The sequence below is a fragment of the Dipodomys ordii genome, unplaced genomic scaffold (genome assembly GCF_000151885.1).
Source record: "Dipodomys ordii isolate 6190 unplaced genomic scaffold, Dord_2.0 Scaffold29, whole genome shotgun sequence".
Taxonomy (NCBI): Eukaryota; Metazoa; Chordata; class Mammalia; order Rodentia; family Heteromyidae; genus Dipodomys; species Dipodomys ordii.
The window spans coordinates 4990566-5009200 of NW_012267245.1; the positions used below are offsets into that span (position 1 = coordinate 4990566).

Sequence of the window (18635 nt, forward strand, 5' to 3'; positions counted from 1 at the left end):
GAGTGTCGGTTTCTTGAGCTCATCGAGTGTCGGTTTCTTGAGCTCATCGAGTGTCGGTTTCTTGAGCTCATCGAGTGTCGGTTTCTTGAGCTCATTGAATGTTGGTTTCTAAAGGTCTGTTTGGCGCGAGGCTCCTCTCGGCTTAGCTCGGCACACAGGGTTTTCGTTTGGTTTGGAAGCTTCAGAGGGGATCACTGCGTATTCCGTGGACTTTTCCACAGTAGATAATGCACATGTGCTTGAAAGACTATACAGTCAAGACTGTGCGTGAATGTGGATGCAAATGAGTCAGTCAGCGCTTTATCCTCTGTCTACTTGAACTGCACTGCTTTGCAGCTCAGTTCCACTTTGCTTTTAAAGTTATGATGACACCCACTGATGGCATGATTAAGGTAAAAGGCGTATTTTGGCAAGGTGATACTATGGATTTTATAATGCAAACATACTTGCTTTGGCCAGCAATTGAAACATTGCTATAAAAACAGAGTGTTTCCCCTCATCTTTTAATCTCAGCTTTCCTTAGGATTGCTGTAGATGTAAAAATACCCACACACAGTGTGTGTGTCAGGGTAAGCAAGCAGTCTGTTCACTTACTGTGATTACGTACAAATCGCTGAATTTTATTCCTGCATCCCTATCCATCTTTGCTATGCGACTCCTGTTCTGTTCTCTCCATGCCTTTCTTCTGTACGTTTTAAAACGATCCTCATCCTTTTATTTCTGATGTTCTTTCTCGTGGCTACCCTTCAAGAGCAGCATTGTTCTTCCTAATGAGTTCTAAAGAGAATCTGTTTTCTTCTTAATAAGCCCTATCTGCCATTGCCCTGAACAAGCTAGAATTTTAATGCTATCAAAGCATGTCACCTCACACTGCCAATAATTCTTCCTGGGCTTGTGCCAGGGAGTAGACAGAACCTGCAGCAGTGTGGGACTGTCTTTGTCACGGCACTTGATCTGCCTTTGGGATAAGTGGAAACGCGTAGGCTCCGCTGTTTGCCCTCAGCACTCTGGACGCGCTCTTCTCTGCTTACGTTCAGGCTGCTCATGGGAAGTGTGGTGTGGATCCGTGTGTCGTTCAGCTGTAGGTCATCTTCCCGATGGCTTTCTGTACAGGGACTTGGGGGTGACCAGGTCCCGAAACCTCTACAGAAGCTGCTGTAGCTCACCTGTGGCTTTTGGCTTCTGCCTTCTTTTCTGGTGGCCAGTATGGTTTTGTACGTGAAATTTCCTTTCATGGACTGATGTCAGAAAAGTGAAAGTATTGCACTGCAGGAAAAGAATTCTCTGATTTTAAACCAGGTTTTAAACCAAGGTCCATCTGAGTCTAGAATGTACTTTCTCACTATTTTCAGCGATCAGGTGAGCTCCGCAAGAGGCACATGCCCCTGAACCTCCATATTCACCTCTTAGGAAAGGCTGCTGATACTCAACGGGGTACACGTGACCCTGCTGCCCCTCAGCCGGGGCTTGCCAGTGCACCTGACCCCTGATTACCCGGCAATAGGAGAGGGAAAAAAGAAAAGCCGACACCTTCAATGGTGCCCAGAGCTGAAAGGCAGAGTTTGTGAGCAGATTTTCAAAAAGACTGCAGAGGCAGAGGGCAGGACCTCTCCCCGGGAGCTGTGGTTAGAAAACAGCACTTAATAGACCAAAAAATAAACAGAAATTGGGCTGAGCCCCTGGCTGGTAGGAAGCAGGTGCTGCACGAAATCTATAATTTAATAAGATTACTGCTTTTTCTAAGATGGTGATTGTAAGTGATTATAATTTGTTGTTGCTTATTTTATTTATTTTAATATGAATATTTCTGAATACAGTGATTATGTATTAGATTTTTCCTAGGAACAAAATGATTTGTAAGAAGTAAATGGAATTTTTATGACAGCCAGAGTAAAAAACTCTGTGCAATTAGACAAAGGTAGGCATGTTATTCCTGGGTACTGATATAAATGAGCGAGGCAGTAGCAAGATACCCATAGCCCACGGATGCTGGTGGGGACGTGTGGAGAGGGAGCTCTGCTCCTCGAGGAACTGAAAACGGACTGCTTCACCGTCCTGCCACACAACTCTTGGGCCTGTGTCCAAAGGAGAGCAGAGCACCATCCAGAAAGGGAAAGAGCCTCCTGTACCCAAGTTCACTGCAGTTCTGTTACAGCCAAACAAGGGATCAGCTGTGGTATCCAACAACTGATCAATGAACAGGTAAAGACAATATGGTACGTGTGTGTGTGTGTGTGTGTGTCATGGAATATTATACAGCCATAAAGAAAGCTGGAATTATGTCATTTGAAACTGGACATCATGTTGAATGAGTGAGCTTACACGGGTGGCATCCCTGAGGGGTGGAGGACTGAAGGGCACTGCATACCTTCACACCACGACAGCATAGCAATACGCACCCAAGCGCCGTCTGTACAGGTAGAGGAGGAAAGGGGCAGAAGTTGCATGTGTGTGGAAATAGCGCCAGGACCTAACAGCTGAAGATCTACCACAACCCTAACTGCTCTGGGTCCTAGACAAGTGGCTGGAACTCCAAGCAAGGCATCCCCAGAGTGACTGATGATTAGCATGTGCCACTGGACCACAGAGCCGTGACGGCAGGACAGAGACCCTGACTGGAGCAGGTGGACCGGAGTCGCCATAGCAGGTAAAGCATCCCCAACTCAAGAGAAATCGCCAGAATCCACACCGTGGCTGGTGCTGGACATCGCCCATTTCCCTTAGGTAGGCAGACACCCGTGTAGACAGTGGGCTGCTTAGGGGTGTCCCTGCCCCTCAGTGTTCAGAGAAGGCCACAGAGAAAGACCATGCTGCAGCTGTCAGCGAGCAAATGTCAAGGACCGCAGACTCCATTTTCTTAGCAGATGAAGGCTGCCAGTGGCCCGGCACTGCCACCGTTTCTTGCAAATGCTGAAGACCAGAGGGCAGTCCAGGCAGTGAGGGGCTTAGGGCGGCATTTGCGACCTCTGTTCTCACACTGGAGGAGGGAAAGCAGCCCAACACATCCTTCCAGAGACGCACAGGTGGACAGGCTCTCAGCAGAGCCAGGACATTCTGAGGTTGAGCTCCTCCTCCTACAGTGGACAGCTCCCGCTCTAACGTATAGACCTTACACTTCCGAGCTGGCAGGAATCTGAGCAAGCCCTTACCAGGGGCTTCAGCTCACAGAAGGGAAACTCGAGGTTCAGTGTAGCCCGAGATCTGGAGGTGGCTGCAGCAGGGCAGGGGCTGGATTCCAGCCCTGACCTCTGACCTTCTTGTGGGTGGCGTGATGGCATACCACCAGCTGCCCTGAGAGTCGGGTCCAGGGAGAAAATGCCCAGAAGGTCATTTCTGGCACACGGCACCGGCCCCAGCTGAGCGGCCCCTGCGGTGCTGAACACCGTAAGAGACATGCACAGTGTAATTAGTTGCTTGAGCAAGTGACAAGAAACTGAACTTACCCAACAGGCTTTTCCCCTTGCTCAGCTTCTGAATTCTGTTCATTTCATTCTGGCAAGGGAGACCTAAAAAATAATTTACAGAAGTCGGCTTCCAGATGGTGTGGGATATCGTCTCTAATGATTGACTTCGCTCCCGACGTGCGTCGTAGACAATGACACACCTGGGAATGGAATGGCTCCATATGCACGAACCACACAACAAAACAAATCCAGGCCATTAGAGTTGCTAATTAAACCTCATCCCACACTACTTAAAACAGTATCTCAAGGCTACTTGCAATGCGCCGGAATTTTCCTTCCTAGCTCCATTTCAAGCAAATATTGTGTGTCTGATAATAATTTGCTAACAGATTTTTGTGGCAGTACAGGGCTTTGAACTCAAGGCCTTGTGTTTGCTAGGCAGGCGCTCTACCGTATGGTCTTGCATTTTTCCCCAGGCTAATCTCAGACCACCAACCTCCTAACTAGGCCTCCCTATAGCTGGGATTATCCATGTACGCAGCCACACCTGCTTATTTATTGAGGGGTGTGTGTGGTGGTGGCGGGGGTAGGGGAGAGGGTCCTCTAACTTTTTTCTTAGTCTGGTCTTGACCACCATCCTCTCAATTTCCTTGGGATTACAGGTCTGAGCCTTCACACCCAGTTAGCAGACTTTCCCCTGCTGGCTGGCAGGAGGGATCTGCAAGGGCTTGTTAGTGGTAAGTGTTCTAAACTACCTAAGGCTTTGCCACAAATCCTCCATCAAGTCCAGACCCCGCTGTGGGGTGAAAAGAGGATTAGAACCCTACAGGGACAGCTGTGAAGACCTCAGAGCACAGCGGCCTGGAGAGATGATACCTGTGGGCGACAGAAGTGAGACTTCCAGTCCAGGTTGAGACACAGCCTGTGTGTGCTGCCTGAAGCCGTCCACTCGTAAGTAAAGGACAGATACAGGAGTCCTAGAGGCTCGTGCGGTGTGTGTTGCCTTTGTCTCCCCAAAGAACAGACATCTGTTCTAAGCAAAGCAACCTCACCAGCTTTGGGGGGTTGTGACCACATGGTCTCCCCAGTCTCTGGGAAGCGCTGGGCTTTGGCTTGGACCTCTTTCCAGAGGTCCCAAGTGTGTGCGCATCCCCCACTGTTACTGAGGACTTCCCAGGGCCCCTGGTCTTCCTGAGCATTCTGGGACAGAAGGTAGGGCTGTGAGACCCATTTTGTTGGCTTTAGATAAACAAGATCCAACATGAAAACCACCAGAGAAAGAGGCTAGAACAGGCAGCATGCTGCAGGAACGCTCCACTTAGTGTGACACGGAAGGCGGTGCTGACACCGCCCATGCTGCAAGTGGAAATGCTTGTCTCTAGAACTGCAGGAAGAGAAGAAAGCATAGGCATAAAAAGACCAGTCCTGAGGAGAAAGAGAGTCAGAAGCATTCACGTGGTCATCATAAAGATATCTGTGGCCGTCAATTAGGGAAAATTCCAAGCTTCGAAAATACTGATGTATAATAGAAAAGCAAAATGCAAGTGATTCCAGGTCAGGAAGTGAAACCTCTTCTTTCTGAAGAAAAGGAGAGAATGATAAATTGTTTTGCTCAACTACTTCAGGATTCTGGCCCACAGCAAGTGCCAAAAGGTCACAGATGTCCCCTGAGGCCTGGTGACCAGCAGTAAGAACCCACTCTGTGCTCACACACACCAAAACTACAGCTGTGTGTATGAAATCAAGGCTCCAGTTACCATAGCTTACTGGTGGTGCATGCCTGCAAATGCTTTATACTAATATACAAATCAGGGCTACTCTACTTGGCATCAATTTCTAAGTAGTTTCTGATGTAATTCAAAATCAGAAAGCAATGAGGTTTGAAAATTGAAAAGGCAAAGAGGTAAATTCTCTATTTGAAGATATGATTGCACCTGGAAAATCCATGCAGAATAACCTAAACATAAACAAAACGAGAATGTCATGAAGGACTGGAACAAAAGTAGACTTCATTCACCAAGAATAGAAATATTGGAAGAAAACTCAGTGTGATAAGACACATTCTGTTCTAACAAAGTGCAACATTCCGGAGCTAACAGGAACTCTTTTTAATTAGATGAATTGATTCTAAAGTTCATAGAGGGAGAAAAAGATGAATACCCAGGAAAATTTTGGAAAAAGATTAAAAAGGGAATAGTCCTACCAGATATCAAGAGCACTGCAAAGCAACTGTGAATTGGATAGTGTAGAATTAATTTGAATAGATTGATAAAGAGGACAAATATCTGTTGGAAATATATAAACATGAAAACCAAAAGGTATTGGAGAAAACCTACGAGAGCCCTATTAACTGAGAAAAAACCAAGGTATTCTATCTTGATGTCAAAATTTTCTCTCTACCAAAAAAACGCATGCAGTCACAGAAAAAAAAAATTTGAATTTCTTACTAAATATAACAGCAACACCCCAAAGAGCCTAGCAGGAAAAATAAATCAGGAAGGACAGTCATGCCCCGGAGAGGGCGGGAGCCCCGGCAGGAGGGAACATGTCCGCTGATGTTAATGGTATTCTGAGGTGGCGGGAGATCGGGTGCTGCTGCACTTGAGAATCTGATGTAAATAAAAGGTACCACATGCTCACTTCTGGGAGGCATCGCCCGCCAGGGCTGTCACAGCTGGTCCTGGGCCTGAGCTCAATGGGTACAGGGGCTGGGGTCCCCGCGCCCCCTCCTGTCTGACTCAGCTACAGGCGATCCCTGGGAGTCCTTTCTAATACTCATCTCTCTCCATCACTAGCTGCTGTCTACAGACGCCAGTAAGCGCACACTCACCTGAGATGCGCGGGGAATTCGTGTGCCTGTGGGAAGGAATCGCACTAGCATTTGCATACAGTGCTTCCCACCGAGCATCGGACTATGAGTCGACCTGGGAATGAAGTCACGGTGAAGGAACCCCGTTACGGGGGCCGTGGGCTGTGCCGCGTGCCGCCTCACCTGCGGGCTTCTGGAAGCAGTAGCACCACTCGTTGTTGGAGAGCTTGCCGTCCTTGAAAGAGTCGCAGGAGTTGAAGAGCGCCTTGATGCAGGGCTCGTGCTTGTCCAGGTAGACGGCGTTGATCTCGGCGGCGTCCAGCAGCAGGTCGTAGTTCATGTCCAGCTTGTTGAACATCCAGCCCAGGGAGTCCTTGCAGATGGGCAGGATGCTGGTGTCGAACCCTGGAGGCAAAGGCCAGGCTCAGGCTTGGCTGTGCGCCCCGCCCCTCCTTCCTTCCCACAGCCTCAGTGACTGCAGGTTCTGAGCCACACACAGTACAATGTGCCACAGCACAGAAACCGGCATCTGGGGAATGGGTGTTCTCAAGGGAGGAACTCTCCAATGCTAATGTAGCTGTGATGCACATAAGGGTTTTTGTGGACTAGGCCTGCTTAGAAGAGGGTGTGTGTGAAACTATACTGAAAACTGTGCTTTTAGGTGAAAAAAAATCAACTGAAAACAGTATCAAAGAGATAGCAAGGCAGTAATCTAGAAGCACTGACTACCGCAGAGGGCTGCTGAACTCCACAGAGGGATGGTGTGGCCGGCCGGCCGGCCAGGGGCTGCCTCACCCCGTCTCTTCTGATAGGTGATCCAGGTCGAGCCAGACAGTGACCGCTCACTTCCCTTGGGAAGGAGAATTCACTCGTTTCCACGGCAGAAATTGGATGGCTTCGATAGTAACTCTTAGCTTTCCACTTGGGGCCACGAGGCACAGGAAAGGCACGCCTCACGTCACGAGCGCATCTTTCTCTTGGGATCCCTACGTCTGCTTCCCTTCCGGAATCTCCTTTTTTCATGGCTGGAGACACACAAAAATCTTGCTATCTAGCCTAGGCTGTCTTCAGTCTCCATGGTCCCCCGGCCTGGGCACTGCGTGTACCCCACGCCCTGCTTAACAGTTAGTGTTTGAGGACTGGGAGCATGCCTTGGGAGTTGGAAGGATCGTGGTTCAAGGCCACTCTGAGGAGTTGGCTGGGCTCCGCCTCAGCCTCCGATGGAGGCAGGCGTGCTGGTGCCACTGTTGTCCTAGATGCTCACGAGGAGGATCGCTGTTTGCGAGGCTAGCCCTGTGCAAAGCACGAGACCCTGACTAACAAATAGTGTCCAAGGAGCTGAGTGTGTGGCTCATGTGGTAGAGCACTTGCTAGCACGCCACAAGCCTCGAACTCAAATTCTAGCACTGCAAAATCAAAAAAGTGTTTCATGTTGCACACTCCTGGACACCCTATACTTCCTACTGCTCCTGGGAGTGGTCCTGTGAAGCGAACTTGGGCTTCTCTGCTTTGCAGCCAACACACACACAGCTAGGAGCTTTCCTTCTGCTTTCAGGGTTATGCAACTGTTAACTGGGGTTCAAAGCCAGGCAGCCCTGTCCCAGGCCCCATCGGCAGTCCCCTGCTGCCTTCCTGGACAGGCCTGAGGACATCTCTGGGGACAGCAGAAAAAGGGAGCGAGGCAGAAATGGCAGCAGAAGTCCCCATGGGGACGACAGGCCCCCTGCAGTGCCTCCCTTGCCCGGGGGCCCTAGGTCTCCACAGACACTGCCTGCAGCCCCTGCGCACTCCAGGCCATGGGAGAGGCAGCGGGGCGCGCTTCCTGGAGCACGGGAGACCTGCTCAGGAGGCGTACCTGCCGACCAGACCTAACGAAGCTGAGGACAGCGTGACTGGAGCTCTTCGTGTCTTCACGTGCCAGGGATGCTGCTGGAAGTTTTCTGGCACCTTTGCTGAGGCGCAGTGCTCACACCTGCAGTCCTAGCTACTCCAAAGGCTAAGGAGCTATACGTCACTTGTATAAAATAGTGACATTGTGATACACGGGAGAGAATACTTAACCATTTACAGAGGACCAAAATGCCAAGCCAGGTAGGCGGTAGTCAAAAAATCCAGACAAGACCCCCTGTGCCGGGCGTCGGTGGCTGCCCAGACAGCGGACCCCTCAATGGTGGGGGGCATGGGGCGGGTTCGACAGCTTCCCCGCAGGGACTCTGGACCCTGGAACCTCATCTCCCCCCACGCCCTTCCTCTGGTGACTACAGGATATCAAGACCAGAGCCCCTTGGGGGTTCAACTTCCAGCCAGATCAGTCTTTCCCAGGCTCCTTGCTCTCATCCCAGTCTCTGGGGACTGGAGCGACTCATCTCTCTCTGCTGAAAGGCTGCTCAGAGACCCCAGGGCCAGACATTGTCCACACCCGCTGTGGCTCCAGGTCTCTTGAGCCCAAATAGGGAAAACCAGACCAGACCTTTTCCCTTTCCTGCAGACACAACCAGAGCACCTCCAGAACCTGTACGCTCTGGGCAGCGAATGCTATCCTGTGGTTCTGGCTGTGTGTGTGTATGTGTGTGTGTGTGTATGTGTGTGTGTGTACACATGCCCTCCACTCAAGGCTGGTGTTCTACCACTTGAGCCACACCTCCACTTCTGGCTCTCTGCTTGTTAAATGGAAATAACAGTCTCATGGACTTGTCTGCCTGGGCTGGCTTTGAATCACAATTCTCAGATCTCAGTCTACTGAGTAGCGAGGATTACAGACCTGAGCCACCCACATCCAGCTTGACAGGTAAAACACTTCAACAATTATCACCTAGAATCCTCTGCACTGGGCATCCTAGAAGGCCGCCATGCACAGCGAAAGACAGCCAAAGATTCAAAGATACAGGTTTTTGGTTTTCTGAGATGGGGTCTGACTTTGCTGCTCACAAACTCCTGGGCTCAAGTGATCGTCCTGCCTTCCTGGGCCGCAAGAGGCGTGCTGTGATTCTCACCTGCATTCCGTCAGCAGCACTGCCTTCAGAAACTCCACCTACTCTGAGACAGGATCCTGCTGTGTAACCTAGGCTGGCCGGGAACTCATCATCCTCTTGCCTCAGCCTCTCAAGTGCTGGGATTAAAGGCATGTGTTACCGTTCACATCTTTAGTGTTATGTTTCCTTTAAAACAACAAAAAACCCCTAATAATGCTATTGCTAATGAACGATGTTTGGTGTGTAAGGTGGAGTGGGTTGGAAAAGTGGAGTATCTTACTGCCCGGGGCCGCGTTGGAGCTGGTGGGTCTGATGACTCTGTTGGCGTCCTGGTGAAGAGCTCCAAACCAGTCCTTCAGCCGGGAAGCAAGGTTCCTCAACTCCTTGTCGGTGCAAGCTGGAGAGAAACACACAGACAGACAGACAAACGTTGAGTCCCTGGGCCTTCTGCCCCCTGTGTGGGAGGCAAAGTAAAACCTCCCAGCCAAGCAAGACACAGAGAAAGCCTGGACTCTCAGGACGGGCGTCACGGTTCAGACTTGCATCTGACGGCCTCCCCTTGGGCAACCACACCACTGTGCGCCCACCCAAGCTCACCATCGCGATCCTGACAGGGACCGCAGGTTTGGTGGGGACAGACACCCTACTGTGTGATTGGATGGACGGACAGGCAGGCGCGGAGGTGGTGGAAGCTATCTGAAGGCCTCCTAGAAGGCTGAGGGGAGAAATCCCGAGAGAGAGAAAAGGGTGTCTGACACACACAGCTCACTTCCTTTTGTCCTGGAGGCCCAGGCCTGCCTGATGCGGAGCATGAGAGTCTCTGGCCTTGGCCGGCTAGAGAGAAAGGAGAACGCCAGGGGGCCCCATCCCAGTGATGAGCTGAGACACGGAGCTGTGGCTTTTCCCCAAACTCCAATTCTCCACAAGCATGCCACTAAGGAACCCGCAAAACGCCGACTGGATGCAGAGCCAAGTTCTGCAGGTCTCCTGGTGCTGAGGGCTCGGGAGTCACTGCAAGCCACCAAGGAAAGGATGGAGGAGGGGCAAAGCAGAGTTTCACCTATATTCCAAGCGGGCCTCCAATCATCACGGGCCCTGACTACACTGGCACTGCCAGCCAATCAGCACAGGCCCTGACTGCACAAGCACAGTCCTCCAGCCAATCAGCACAGGCCTTGACTGCATGAGCACAGTCCGTCAGCCAATCAGCACAGGCCTTGGCGGGCACAGTCCACCAGCCAATCAGCACAGGCCCCAATCTGATCTGTCTCCAGAAGATGCTAGTCTTACAATCCATGTCTGCTTTCTGGTCCAGCCCGTCCTTCCCTAGGCTGGGACTAAATTTCCCAGACCCCAGGAAGGAAAAGCCTCTCTCTAACTACCAAATGAGGGGAGCCGACCAGCGGGCTGCCATCATTCCTGACTACTGCCTTCACCCCATCAGGACTTGACTTCATGCTCTGCGAAGCACTTTGCAAATATATGTTCAGTATTTGAAATGAAGTCCGGATGCCCAGCCTTGTATTTATTTATTTAGCTAGTCCCAGGGCTTGAACTCAGGGCCTGAACACTGTGTCTGAGCTTCTTTTACTGAAGGCTAGCACTCTACCACTAAGCCTCCTTCCCGGTCCTTGGCCTTGCTTTTAAAACACCAGGCAGGGAGTGGCACTGGGAATGTCTCATCAGGCAGGGGGGTGCGGGGTCGGGGGGCACACTGCCCACTGGCTGGTCAGACCCTCAGGCCAACGGCATCGGTGATCTTTAGTCAGGACAGTCTGCCGGGCTTCTTAGTAATTACCCAGGGCATGCTAGCAAGGATTTTTACTACTGCAGTTGTTACTTTGTTTAAAATTGAAGATTGATAGGAAATGTGACATCAAGCAACCCATCCTTCCCCCAAACCAGTAAGATAAACGCATGAACATAAAACTGCCTTTGCCCACATCGGACACAGAGGAAATGCATGCTTGTACTGTCCCATTACGGTGAGTTAAAATGAACACAAACCTACATCCAGTTCCTCACTCACGTGTCCAGCCCAGGGCTGGGAGCGGGGCGTGCGGTGGCTTGTGGGGTGTGCATGCTGAGAGTCCCCTTTACACAGCACCCCAAGGCCACCCCTGGGTCCACACTGGTCTCAGCATAATTTGGGGGTGCTGACATTCCCCCCAGAGGATTCAGCTTGAAAGGGAATGAGAAGAACAGAATGAGAACTGTGAAGTGCTGGGAAAATGATATACACGAGGTCCTGGGGGACGCTGGGGCATGCGTGGCGTGTGGGGCAGGCCCTAGGGGTGCACTCCCCAACACGTGACCCCAGTCAGCCTATGGCCCAAGGAACAAAACGCCACCTGTCACCAAGGCTGCTCCCTCCCCCCCCCCCGCCCGCCCAGCCGCACAGATGCGGAGCTCAGGGTGCTGCGGAAGCCAATATGAGAACCATCAGAATTTAATTTAAACGCTAGTGCCTCGGAAGGTAATTAAAGAGTTGGGCCAGACTCAAGTTCTGCCGGGGAGCGGGGAGACCTGGAGCCGGCCCTTCCCCACAAATCCACCTCGGCCTCCTCTGCGCTCCTGTGAGTCATTACTTAATCAGAGCGGCTCTGGATCAGTGCACGCAGTGTTTGCAATTAGCAGCGCCTGTCACAGGTCCAGCCGAGCTGCTGTTCGGATGGAGTTGCCATGCCTGGGTAAGACTTTTCAAAGCCAGGATCTGCAAAGGCCAGGGCACCTTCCTGCCCTGCCCTGCCCTGCCCTGCCCTGCCCACGCCGGCCCGCTCACCTGTCTCCCTCCTCCACGGGGACTGGATCAGTCCGCCATTAACCATGGGGCAGGCAGCGGGAGCTGCAGTGTGGGAACCACATGCATGTGCAGGAAGGCGGGCGGGGGCTGCGGATCAGCCTGCGAGAGCAGAGTGGACCCAGGGAGAGGAGTTCCTCATCTCTCCCAGGTCCTCCACGCTCGCGCTGGCGAATGGCACTGGGGCCTCAGAACTGGCATTTCACCTGCTTTCCTGCACAGAGGGCCCAGCACAGCGAGGCCTCGCAGGGGCCAATGCACCACAGCTCGCAAGGCCCGAGCGCTGCTGCTCTTCAGGCCAGTCAGGGCGTTCCTCTGAGCCCTGCCTGCCATCGGCAGATGGGCAAAGACGGGGCCGGGACCAGCTGCAGAGGAAGGTCACGGCTCGGAAATCAGCTCGCTGTCCTGCCCGCTGTCCACATGGACCTGTGCCAGAGGAGGCTGCTGTAGGCACGCGCAGCCGCATCCCAGCGCGGTGCAGGCACATGCGAGCCCACTTCCAACCGGATCACTGCAGAGGGACCCCGCCCAGCTTCACTTTCATAGTTTACAGTGCCCCTCCAGCAGCAAAGTCTATCGAAAAGTAAGGTTTTGCTGTTTTTGTTTCAATGCAAATACTGGCGCTCAACTCACAGCCTCACACTCTCCCTTGGCCTTTTCTATTCAAGGCTGGTGCTCTACCACTTGAGTCACACTTCTACTTCTGAATTTTTGATGGGTAATTAGAGAGAAAAGTCTCAGACTTTTCTGCCTGGGCTGGCTTTGAACCACTCTCCTCAGATCTCAGCCTCCTGAGAAGGTAGGATTGTGATTGTGAGCCACTGGTACTCTGCCTACTATACACACACACACAATTATACATGTATGTGTGTATACATAATTTTCATATATACGTACACTCGTCTTCTTAGAGAAAGCATTAATTTACATAAGCAGGCAGGAAGAAAGGAATTCGAGTCAGGGGCTTGCTAATAAAGCCCTTCTTCAGAAGCAGTCTTTGGAAGAGCTTAAAATACTGACATTCGACTCAGAAGAAGACGAGTTAAACTAATTAATGGTACAAGCTGCGAACTAAGATCGGATAAATTTCCCTTTTAAAGCCATTATGACGATTGTTGGTAACCTGGATTTGAAGAGACTTTAAAGTTCCCTCAATTCTAATGATAACGCTTCATCTGGGAAAAGAAATGCATGGGAACACGCACAGCAGTGGTAGCTGTATTTGAGGAATAATACTTATTATTCCCCTCAATAGTCTAGGGCAGGAAGTTTAGCCAGATGAAATAAGCTTTTAAAGCTTCTGATAAAATCCACAGCCTTTTCCACACTCCAGGGCAAATACAGATATGTATATATATATATATATATATATATATATATATATATATATTGGATATGCAAAACACTGGTTGGCAGTGCCAGCTCTGGCTTTGATTGTATTTTCTTGCCAGTGGGTCAGCGTCTGCCTGCATGGAGCCCTGGCACAGATGAACAGACTACGGGAAACAGAAGTGTACCCAGCAGGTTCGCAGGGGCTTTATGCCCACCAGATTTCATAGGCCTGCAACTAGTATGGACTAAGCAGAAGAAACCAACGTCGCTGCTCGCACTTACAATTTATGATGGCAGGTGTCTGAGGCTAGGTGTGAATGGGGCCAACAGAGGACTTAGAGAGCCGGGGCAGGCGGAGCCCTGGGGAAGGCCGGCGCCATGGCCAGTCGCACAAAGGCAGGCGGAGCTCGGAAAGTCTCTCTGCCTTTGCCTCTTGTTAGCCTCTGAGCTGGAGTGGGCCACTGCAGCCAGGGAAGGCCTCCAGGTGGTGGAAGAGTTGGAGCCTAGTGTCATGTGCGTGGGAAGGGAGACCACACGTCAGGCAGGCCGAGGAACAACGGGGAAGCCATTTTGAATGGAGTGGCTACTGAAGTGAATTCGTGCTAAGGGTTAGCTCTACTCAAAGGCACCCAACTTGCAGGACTCAGTCACTTTCTAGATCTGAAACGCATCTAGAAAGCAACCGTGTGAACCTGCTCCAAGGCAGGCTGCTGTATTACACATTATAAACACATGCAGTCTAGGGGATGGCCTCCGGCATGCCGTGCATACTCTGGAACTGATGTTAAAGCTCAAGTTCTTTCAGTGACAGAGAGAAAGCATGGTTTCAGGGGATGTCTAAGAAGAATCTGCATTTTTATGCCCCCCTGCTCATTCAGCACCCACATTAATGTGCTATGAAATCTAGCTTTAAATTCCATTTTCTATGTCTGTCTGTCTGTCTCTATCTCTGTCTCTGGTGCCAGTACTAGGACTTGAATATAGAGCTTCATGCTTTTGCTTGACTTTCTAGCTGATGGCTGGTACTCTACTCCTCCATGTCTCTAGTCAAGCATTTTGCTGGTTAATTGGAGACCTGGAGGACTGGAGATGCTTTAAGTAGCTACAGTTACAGGTATAAGCCACTGGTGCCTGGCCATTTCCTGTCAACATCAATATACGCATGCACAAGTTTACCTTGAACTAGGAGATGGCCCAACATTATTATTAGGCAGAAAAACAGAGAAGCATGAAAACATAGACCAAGTAAAACACCATAAATTGAAATGAAAAAAACCACCTTTATAAACAAACCCAAGAAGGCAGTGCACAAAACTCAGAAGCACCAGGAAATGGTGGCTCATGCCTGTTAATTCTAGCTACTCAAGAAGAGCCTGAGATCTGGGGATTGAGGTTCAACGCCAGCCCCAGCAGGAGAGACCAGGAGATTCTTATCTCCAGTTAACCACCAGAAAACTGGAAGTGAAGCTGTGGCTCAACATGGTGGAGTATTAGCCTTAGCAGAAAAAGCTCAGAGACAGTGCCCGGGCTGTTAAGCCTCAGGACAGGCAAACAAAAAATGAGAAGCCACAAAGACTGCGGAAGAATCAAAGTTAAAGCTGGAGGCAGCAGAGAGTAAGGAGACCCTGGAAAATGCGTGGAGGGGGAAAGATGCCGGAATGAGAGGGAGGGAACAGGAAAAGGAAGGAAAGGAGAAGTCACTGGGCTAGAGATGCAGTGAGCCCTGGAGAAGCAGCACGGGCCACTCTGCATGGAAACAAGGGGCCAGGACACACTGCAGAGGAAAGAGGGATGGACAGAGGGACACAACGGCCAGTGGAATTCATGGGGCTGTCGGGGAGTAAAGTCGGAAGCTCCTATTGGAAGCTCCTATTCCAATGAATTTGAAGGTAACTCTAGATCTCTCTGACGCATCCACATTGAACTGAAAGGATACACGCAGTAAGTCAAGCAAGCTGTTAATAAATACAGCAATGAAAAGCATCCAGAAATGGCCCTCCCCACGAGGAATAGCCAAGACCACATGGATTTGCTGTCAAATCCACGAGAGCACACACCAGATGCTCCTCAAACCTTTCTATGAAACAGAAAAGGGACGTGACACTCTGTGGAGCCGAGGAACACACCAGAACATCACAGGCCATGGGAAAGGAACTCATCACATCATTCCTCAAAGACAGAGCTGGACCCAGGCAAGAGCGAGCAGAGAAATGGATGTAGAATGATTAATGCTAATATCCATCCCAGTGAAATTAATTACTAGAGAGAGAAGAGGTGAGGCTGTTGAGGTTTCCGCACAGTGATCTTCAGGGTAGATGGCAGCAGGTGCCATCTCCCAGTTACGCAGAAAAGACTGGAATCGAGGATTTCATACCCACCTACCCGCTTACCCAAGAACACAGGATACAGAAAGCCAGCGCTGAACACAGTAACAGGGACTCTTGTTCTCACGAGACCTTCAAAGGAACCACCCGAAGGAGTGATGGCAGCCACCTGAGAAAATGACTTCTGAAACACATATCCTAGCAAAAGCGAAGCCTGAGCGACAAGACAGTACGTTCTATAGAAATGGAGTGATAGAACCAAAACAAGAAAAAGGGAGGAGTGGGGGAACGTTCTGGACTGTCCCATACATAGTAGCCGTGTCTCAGATAATAGTATTAAAAGGCGTCAAAGCAAGTAGGAGGAGGTTGACTATACTTAGTAGAACAAAGGTAAACCCTAACAGGATAAACACGGATTAGCTACTAGCAAGTGGTAGAATAAGAGGAGGGAGGACGGGAGAGGGACAGGGGACAAGAGGAGGGAAGGCCTGTTAATTTTGTCACTGTTCAAAATGGAAAACATACCTGAATATCAGATCTCTCTCTCTTCCTCTCTCTCTCTCTCACACACACACACACCTGCGCATACACACGCACACACACACACACACATGTGTGCACACACGCACGCACACACACACACATTGAATGTCTGTCTCCTCACCCTGCTCACTCCCTTTCTCTGTCCTTGTCACCAAGTTCAAGACCTGAAACAGCACGGTGCTTTAGTCCCTAACCTTCCCCTCCGGTTCCAGCCAAGTGCCACTGGCGGAGGTTTGCAGAAAGCAGAGCAGAAAGAACGTGAACGCTGAGGGACAACACTACTCCATTACCATGACAGCTCAAAGAACATGCCAGAACATGGCCATTGAGCACCTGGCGGTCAAGGCAGAACACTGGAGCCAGATGGAGAGAGGAGGGTGGCCAGGAGGGGTCGGGGAAATCCAGGGATGTCCTGCACTACATGAAGACACACACTGCGGTGCCAGGGAGGGTCTCTCCCGAACAGCGGGGAGAGTGGAGCCCACACCCTGCCGACTTCAACTTCCCAAACGCCACAGCTGACATTTGAACCCAGCGCTAAAGGAGCCCAATCTATGCTCTTCCCCCCACCCACTCACAAGTCTTCCACCGCACACCCCACGCCCCGACTCTGTGTCCCAGATGCCCCCGTGGGCTCGTGTTTCCCTGCCTGGTGCTGTGACTTGCTTGCACACCTGGCGTGGCGGGCGCTGGCTCCCGTCCTGTCTGGGGTAGTCAGCACCGTGTCATTTGGTTCGCCGGCATCTCCGCGAGCTTATTTGGAAACCATGGAGCACTGCTTACAGAAAATTAAGCTTCATTTTCTTGAAGTATGCAGCCGATGGTACAGGCAGGAGCCAGTGATTTGGAGATAACTGGCTTATGCATATGTAAACATGATGTATTTAACAAATTACGCAGACCCACACTTGAGAGCATTGAAGAAAACAAAGGCTCCTTCCAAGGCAGCGTCAATGCGAGGGAGCCGTCATGTGGGGTCCAGGAGCGCGAGACGCTGAGCAGCACACAGGTCTGATCTGGGACACCAGTGGTGTCCCGGCTTCTGCAAGTTCCCTGGCAATGTGTCTCGGGATGGAATTCATGGCAGGATGAGGCTGGGATTCAGACTCAGTTCCATGGGGACTCCTTGCGCTCCACGCAGTGACCCAGCTCACGTTTTCCTCCTCCAGTCGACGGAGAGGCGTCTAGGCCAAAAGCAAGGGGGGAGGGGCAGCATCGCTGCTCTTGGCTCCTTCCATGTGGGCCTGCGGCCCCCCCACCCCCCAAGCCTGGTCAGTGATACACGATGCTGAAGACGTAATTACAAGTCCTTCACCTTGGGAGCTGGCGCTGCAGGCCGTCCATCTCCCCAGCAGGTTGGGGAGAGACGTGGGCGTCCGTGTCACCCTCAGCAGCCATCCTCGAGAGGGGTGTGGGGGCCTCATTGGAAGGACTGTCCCGGCATTGACGATCTTCCCACAAGAGGGACTTGGTGTTGGTGCTGTTCCCGAGCCCGCTGCTTGGGACAGAGAATGTACACAGCCACCACTCATCCACCCTGGTTCCTGTCCCCAGGGACGTGTGTCCTGACACCCTGGTCCCCACAGGGGCTGGGGACACGTCATCTTTCCTTCAGTTGGCTCTGCTTTTGTAATCCTGTGTAATGATGCAAAGACCCGTGGCTCCCGCCTCCGGCCCCCGCCCAGCTGCCTGCACTGGGCCTGACGGGCGCTGCTCAGAGACTTCCCCTGCGCAATCGCGCAAAGCTCAGTTGCAAGGCTCTCTGGGTAAAAGGGAATGCCAAAAGCCTCAGTGGAGAAAACGTGTAGCATGGTTCTGACCACGTTAGACCTGGGGAAGACGCTACTCAGCCTTAGGTGGTTCACATTCTCGCCACGGCCACGGCCTGTGCGTTAGGGGAGGATCTGAAGACACGCCAGATGGCTAGAACACCCCGCACTGATGTCCCGACGGGCGTCCTGTGCTCCAGGAGGCAGATGGAGCCGGGCCAGAATGGGACTGCCTGTCTCACAACACCGTCCTGGAGCACTGGACACGGATCTACGATCTATGGATCTAAGAACGGATGGCTGTGGAGGGAGAGACGGGAACGCCTTCCACACTTGTGACACACAGTTCGGGCTCTGAAATGGCACATGGTGGGCAGGCCACGGTTGCCGCTTTACAGGCCAAAGAGGGCCATGGGATTGGACCACTGGGCCGCCCTGTGCATTCCCACCACTGCACACCCACAAACGTGAGCCCCGATGCAAGTGACCCCTCGCGCAGGTGTGTGGATGGGCAAGCTCACAGGACTTCCCAAGCACCACACCTCGTGGCACTCGCTGGGCAAGATCGGCACTGCTGGGTAAGATCAGCACTGCTGGGTAAAATCGGCACTGCTGGGGAAGATCGACACTGCTGGGGAAGATCGGCACTCTGGGTAAGATCGGCACTGCTGGGGAAGATCGG

General features: G+C 51.6%; 1 protein-coding gene across 1 annotated transcript in view; it reads right to left on the reverse strand.

Annotated features, from left to right (window-relative positions):
- Spock1 (sparc/osteonectin, cwcv and kazal-like domains proteoglycan (testican) 1) overlaps positions 1 to 18635 on the reverse strand; it is a gene marked incomplete at its 5' end in the record, with an annotated part of 347529 nt that overhangs the window by 483 nt on the left and 328411 nt on the right. The window contains 4 exons of the mRNA XM_013016002.1: positions 1032 to 1105; positions 3348 to 3506; positions 6397 to 6618; positions 9466 to 9582. Coding sequence (XP_012871456.1) covers positions 1032 to 1105; positions 3348 to 3506; positions 6397 to 6618; positions 9466 to 9582 — 572 coding nt within the window. The remainder of the gene's footprint in view (positions 1 to 1031; positions 1106 to 3347; positions 3507 to 6396; positions 6619 to 9465; positions 9583 to 18635) is intronic.